Source organism: Capricornis sumatraensis, chromosome 14, assembly GCF_032405125.1.
Source record: "Capricornis sumatraensis isolate serow.1 chromosome 14, serow.2, whole genome shotgun sequence".
Lineage (NCBI taxonomy): Eukaryota > Metazoa > Chordata > Mammalia > Artiodactyla > Bovidae > Capricornis > Capricornis sumatraensis.
This window is the reverse complement of record NC_091082.1, coordinates 47,305,525-47,312,520: the sequence shown is the minus strand read 5'-3', so window position 1 is coordinate 47,312,520 and position 6,996 is coordinate 47,305,525. Positions and strand designations below refer to the sequence as shown.

The window sequence follows — 6,996 nt, the reverse complement described above, 5'->3', positions numbered from 1 at the left end:
CAAGCGATAGACAATGGGATGTTGATCTAGGTTAATCCACTTTCCAAGTGTGTGGCCTTGGACAGATCACAACCTCTCTGAGCCTCCGTTTTGTCTTCCATGAGAGGAGGAGGACATCGTCTCTTGGGAGGAATTCTTGTCTCTTCTGTTCAATGCTGTATCACTAGCACCTGAAACAGTGCGTGATACCTGTAGATATTTATTATGTGTCCAGTGGTTGCACGGATGCATGGGATGTCCCTAGCTGAGGGCTTGACTTCACAATAGGAGCTCAATCAAGTCGCGCTTATAACCTTTCTTCTTCCAGCCTGGCTTGCGATGCCACATTCCGGGTCTCGCTGTTGAAGATCAGCTTTCCTGGCTCAGAGCATTCCCCTTTGGGAGAGGAACTGGAGGTTCCTCTTAAGTGGCCAGGAGGAGGCAGCAGCGACATCGCGGCCTCACCCGCTGAGAAAGGGCGCTCTAGCCGCGGAGGTTGTGGCGGCCCCGGAAGTGCTCAGCCATCGACGCGACCCCGGCGCCCCGGATGGGGAAGGAGGCGGGCGGCCGCCCTTCCCCGGCCGCGCACCCCTAGGAACTCGCGGGCAGGTGGGTTCCGATTGGGAGTCAGTGTTTCCGCGCCTCCTCCGCCGTCTCCCGCAGGCCCGATGCGGGTGAAGGGCGGCGGCTGCGGCGGGCGGGGGAGGCCCAGGAGGGGGAGTGGGGCGCCCCCGGGGACACCCCACCCGGCCCTGTCCCCCACCCTTTGGGTGGGAGTTGCCCTTTTCGGCGCCTCGGACCCTACCGTGGTCCCCTTGGAAGAAATAAGGTGGGGCAATAAGAATTTTCTTCTCAGACTTACTGGATGACCTTGGTATTTTTGACTTAGTTTTCCCTTTGTGGAAAGGGGATCATTATCTTCGATCCTCCCGAGTTTCGCCGTTTATAAGTAGGATGATAGCTCTTTAAAGGATGTTGAGCTCAGTTAAGGGATTAAGAATCTTGAATCTTTGCTTTTGGTTAAACAAACCATAGAGCTCGTATCTTTCCGTACTGTGAGGTTTACCTTTCTCTATAGACCGGTAACTTTCTTCTTTTCTACTTTTTCTAAGTAACAGATGCCTTTGAGAACCCAATAAAAACTTGGATTCTAGTCCTAGAAATTTGCATAAATCACAGCAACAAATATGCATTAACAGGGAGGGTTTTTGAACGGTCTTGAAGATCATCGATAGACCTCAGGGGTGTGTGAACCCCTGAGTAAAGAACTGGTTTAGAGGTACAGGCTTTTGGGCAAAACTTTGGTTTGAATCTGGCTCCACTACCACCGTTAGCTTGAACTGAAGTAAAGCATACACTTTGAATCTCAGCTGTTTTACTAGATACAGTGGGACTGACACTAACTTGGCAAGGTTGTGGAGATTAAGTGGAAGAAGCTTCAAAGGCTCAGGACATAGTAGGCACTGGATAAGTGACAGCTGAAAAAGAATTACAGTGTAAAATCTGAAATGAAATTTTCATATTTATAGTATAAGACGGCCACCACGTATGTATATTTTGTTCAGGCTGCTAACAAACCAAGTTGATTTGATTTTAGCTCAGTCCTACCCTTGACCTTTCATAGATTCATAGTCTCTCTTTTTGTAGGAACTTAGCTGCATTGTCCTGCCTCAGAGAACAAACTCATCTACTGTAGGCCTAGCCTGGGTTGCTGCCTTTGATAGCACGGGAAGGTCAGTACAATATCAACCACAACTCAGCATGGAATTTCCAGAGACGTCTTACTTCAAAACTTTATAAAGAACAAGAACCACATGGACTTCTGCAAGGGAGATTGAAGTCGCCTGAGTATGAGCGAAAGGATAATGTGTGCCCAGCCTGTAGCTAACACCAAAGAGGTCAGGTGGCAGAAGGTCTTGTATGAGCGACAGCCCTTTCCTGATAACTACGTGGATCGGAGGTTCCTGGAAGAGCTCCGGAAAAACATCTATGCCCGGAAATACCAATATTGGGCTGTGGTGTTTGAGTCCAGTGTGGTGATACAGCAGCTGTGCAGTGTCTGTGTTTTTGTGGTTATCTGGTGGTATATGGATGAGGGTCTTCTGGCCCCTCAGTGGCTTTTTGGGACCGGCCTGGCTTCTTCACTGATTGGCTATGTTTTGTTTGATCTCATCGACGGAGGTGAAGGACGGAGGAAGAGTGGGCGGACCCGGTGGGCTGACTTGAAGAGTGCCCTAGTCTTCATTACTTTCACATATGGCTTTTCGCCGGTGCTGAAGACCCTGACAGAATCAGTCAGCACTGACACCATCTATGCCATGGCAGTCTTCATGCTGTTAGGTCACCTCATCTTCTTCGACTATGGTGCCAATGCTGCCATTGTATCCAGCACACTGTCCTTGAACATGGCCATCTTTGCTTCTGTCTGCCTTGCCTCCCGCCTGCCCCGATCCCTCCATGCCTTCATCATGGTGACATTTGCCATCCAGATTTTTGCCCTGTGGCCCATGTTACAGAAGAAACTGAAGGCATGTACGCCCCGCAGCTATGTGGGGGTCACACTGCTCTTTGCATTCTCAGCCTTAGGAGGCCTGCTGTCCATCAGTGCTGTGGGAGCCATACTCTTTGCTCTTCTGCTGGTTTCCATCTCATGTCTCTGCCCTTTCTACCTCATTCGCCTGCAGCTTTTTAAAGAAAACATTCATGGGCCTTGGGATGAGGCTGAAATCAAAGAAGATTTGTCCAGGTTTCTCAGCTGAGTTGGGGACCTCCATTCCGTTACTAAGACAAGCTGATAGACCAGCCTTCCAAATAGTAGAAGATTTGAAGGCAGAGTTCCATTCTGGAAGTGGCATGCTGATGTGGGTGGGAGATCAGAGATCAAAAGAAAATGTTAACAAAAGTCTTGGGCAGTGAAGGTGATCATCCTTTCTGTTATCTTATGGATGAAAAAGCTTCTTAGGGCTCTCGAATTATTGCCTGTCATTTTTCTCTGTAACAAATGAAGTGGTGTGGTTTCTAGTTATTAAAAAAATAACAACACATCAAGCTGTCTCATGACTTTTCTGTAAGCAGAAGGCGTACAGTAGGGCCATGGAGAGTAAGAATTTGTGTATGTGTGTGCATGTAAAGTCACTTCTCTCTACCTTTCTCAGTATACCAAATGCAGGCTCTGTTATTTATCTACAGCTTAAATGCTAGAACCCTGGATAATATGTCCAGTTTTGTTGCCAAAGATCACAGAGTTGATCTCTTAACCTTGACTCAGAGTTTCCACTTAGTTCTTAATGAAGCCTGTATGCCACTAACTAACTACAAGGGGTGTATGACCTACCATAATACACAAGCAAAATGTTGGGGGAATTCAAAGAGGCTGGAGGGCAAAGAGAGCTGGAGTAATGAAATATTTTTTAGAGGGGACAGCACTTGAGCTTTAGTCCTGGAGGGTAGGTTGGGATTTCAGCAAGAAAAAATGGTTTGGGAGACAAAGTGGCAAAAGCCTTTAGCTCAGGTCAGCAATACCTGGGCTGAGCAAGTGGAGCTGGCATGCTTCGTGTGACTAATGGCAGCTGGAGAACTGGGAGAGCACAGCCTGTCCAAACAAGGTAACCACTACACTACTCTCTATGCTCTGACTGACCAGAATTGGCTCATGATTGTTATATAGTCCACATGAGAAACAAGATAGGGGTTGGTGGTGGAATGTAATAAGAGTTGTATAAATTGTTTTTAAATTTACTTTTGATAATTGCTTTACAATATTGTGTTGGTTTTTGCCAAACATCAAGTAAAATTGTTTTTGTTTTTTAATGTCTTAATATATTTTCCTTATCTGAATGGGTTTCTGATGATCAACTTTAGGGAACTCACATAGCAACTGCATCCATGTTGGTGAGCAGAAAGTTCCACAGACTTGAACCCCTCTGAAGAACACTTGCTCAGTGGGGTCACTTAACGTGCCTGTGCTGTCATGCTCAGCTCTGTCATACTGTCTAATATTCGGCATTACCCAAGGCCTGACCCTGTTCAGTTTCGTGGTTGTAGTTCAGAGGGGAGGTGGCAGGGGGTGGGGTGTCGTGGGTTGGCTATTAGGGTACAGGGTGTGGCGGCAGATTCAATCCAGATAGAAAAGAGGTATCTGTGGGCAGAAGGATGGATGTATGTCCAGGTGCACAGGGCCTGATACCTCTCGGCAGTGGAGGGGAGTGCAGAATGGAAGAGCTGCAGCCAGAGAAGCTGAGGTCTGAGAGTGGTGAGTATGTTGAATTATTGGATTCTGGAGTCAATGGCAAGTGAAGGAGCTTTTGGAAAGGAATATAGGATTCCCACCTGAGGTGGAAGGGAGATTCAAGGGGGAGGGGACATATGTACATCTACGGCTGATTAATGCCGATGTGTGGTAGAAACCAATACAATATTGTAAAGCAGTTATCCTCCAATGTAAATAAATTTTTTGTTTAAAAAAAAAAGGGATCTAGGATTCACACCTAACACTTCCATGGTGTGTGAAATTCTAATAGCAGTGTTCACGCTGAACTACAGAGGCTGAGCATGGGGAGCTTTCGTGGCAATAGTGAAAAATGAGAGAGTCTAGACTAAGCGTGGTGACAGTGGGCAAAGGAGGTGAGGGTTCTGATGAGAGAGTTTTAGAACTTGGAAAATTCATGTTGGAAGGTAGAAGGGGAAGAGGATGACTGGGAGGGCTTCTGCCTTGAGTGGATGTCTGTATTTCTAACAACTATACCATGAGAAAACAGAAGTGAGAACAGGTTTGGAAATAGATAAGAAAGGAACGGGTCATGTTAAGTTCGAGGTGCCTGAGGTGGTACACCCAAGCGAACTCCTTAGTTCCATATGTAGTATCTGGAGGACACTGGCTCAGAATTCTGGGCATTATCAAGGAGGTTATTGAGATATAAACAGAATCCAGCACTGTTGTGTTTGGAATTCTTTGTACAGAATTGGTTGCCTCACAACCAGGCTATAGTGGAATTAGAAAAGGATCACAGAAGGATAACTGGAATAACCAAAATGGTAGGAATCTGAGGGAAAGGAGGCTGGCCTATGAAACCAGATTAGAGCATAGAACCACCACAGCCTGCAAGAAGGGCTCAAAAGAGATCCAGTCATTGCCTATAAAATGGTTAGTGACGAAAGTGAATGTTATTTGCTCACCAAATCATGCTTTATATAGGAAGGTTTTTGTTGTTTAGTCTCTTTAAGTTGTGTCCAACTCTTTTGCGACCCTATGGAGTGTAGCCCACCAGGCTCCTCTCTGTCCATGGGATTTTGCAGGTGAGAATACTGGAGTGGGTTGCCATTTCCTTCTCCAGGGGGGTCTTCCTGACCCTGCGTCTCCTGCCACGTCTCCTGCATTGTTAGGTGGAGTCTTTGCTGCAGAGCCACTGGGGGAGCCCTTCTAGGACAGACACCTTTGAACAGAAAATTTAAGACAAAAAATTCTAAAAACGTTCTACATGCAAGTCCAAAATGTTTCACAAGCCAGGGATATAGATGGGATCCAAAAGTTGCGGGGTGGGGGGATGCAAATAAAAAAGCCATAAATGCCTTGTAAGGACATGTTCAGAAATCCCAAGCCCTTAGGCATTGCCACCTGAAGGGTGATGAACTCATATATGGCAGCTTCTTTGGGCTGCTGCTGGCATAGTGGTGCAGGCCTGCTTAATGACCAATAGGCCCTAATGTGACAATTCCTGAGAAAGTTACTCATCACTTAAGTATGTAGTCTAATCAGCCTTCTAAATTTATACCACACTGAAAGGGTCCAAGTAGGATATCAATGATCTAAATTTCCAGGGAATATTAATTATGGTGTGTGTATGTGGGTGGCTGGTAGAGGGAGGAAGGGAAGAGTAGCATTGGAATAAAAATCCTTGTAATTATCCTCCGATTAAAAAAAGCCCAACCTATCAAATACTTATTTATATAAGAAGCTATACTCCTTTCTCCCAGCTCTGTTTCTTGTTACCATAAGTTATAAGTAAGGCGGGATGGTGGCAAGCTAGAGCAAGGGTAGAGGGATGGGAAGGCAGTTTTGCCCATCCTTCCAAAATGGTACCAGGGATTGTAGTCGAGATGGAAGGAACAAGGAGAGGTAGAGGCCCAGGGCAGCAGGTGTGCTGGATTTTGTGGTGTGGAGCGTGACTGGTATGTAGCTAGAATGCTGTGCATGGATCTGAGTGTTCCCACACCACAGTGGTTCTGTGGCCATCAAACTGGTACCAGTGTTACGCCTGTATGCTGTGCTAGTACTGTAAACTTTTGGGTGTGCTTTTGGGAAGCTGGCTTAAATTATGGATTTAAGAATTCACACAGCATCTTCAAGGAAGTATATGGAGCCCAGCACTTACATCTTTAAACCAAAGGCTCAAGGTCAAAAAACAAAAACAAAACAAAAACAAAAGCAAGCCAGCAGAGGGCACCAGTCACACAATTTTACAATATTTCAAACTCTTCAAATGCAGGAAAATAGGCCTGGGACATAGTGCCATCTTGTGGAAGTTATTGATACTCCTTTTTATAATGAAATTCAATGTAAGTCTTGAAATGCATCCAGGGCTAACTGGTAGGCTGTTGCTTTTAATGCTTTATCAAGTCCCTCTTTATCCCTTATTCTTTTCCCCAATATCTATTTATTGTCCACCTAGGCCCACTTCTATTCACTTTCTACCATTCACATTTTATGATGTTTAACCTTAGAAATGTATTCATTCAACAAAAACAGAACACTAACTATATGACAGATACCACTTGTTCTGTCTGCTTGAGATAAACCTACATAGGAGTAAAATAGACCAAGTTCCTTGACCTAGTGAAGCACACATTCTAGCAAGAGGAGACAGATGATAAACATAAGCAGAAGGTAATAAAACTATTGAAAAAAAAAGGAAAAAGTAGCAATGGAATTCAATAAGGGGGTCAGGGTAGGTCTCACAGAAAAGGTAACATTTGGCAAAAGGTTTGGAAGGAAGTGAGGGAATTATCCAGGGTCTCAGG

At 45.4% G+C, this 6,996-nt stretch overlaps 1 protein-coding gene across 1 annotated transcript; it reads left to right on the top strand.

Annotated features, from left to right (window-relative positions):
- Positions 1–533: 533 nt before the first annotated feature.
- PIGC (phosphatidylinositol glycan anchor biosynthesis class C) lies at positions 534–2,980 on the top strand. Its single transcript, XM_068986199.1, has 2 exons — positions 534–588; positions 1,627–2,980. Exon 2 carries the CDS (start codon positions 1,830–1,832, stop codon positions 2,736–2,738), a length of 909 nt encoding a protein of 302 aa, XP_068842300.1. The 5' UTR covers positions 534–588; positions 1,627–1,829; the 3' UTR covers positions 2,739–2,980.
- The last annotated feature ends 4,016 nt before the right edge of the window (positions 2,981–6,996 follow it).

What these genes read in the sequence shown, in the direction of transcription:
- PIGC (XM_068986199.1), top strand. Translation starts at nt 1,830, where the DNA reads ATGAGCGAAAGGATAATGTGTGCCCAGCCTGTAGCTAACACCAAAGAG.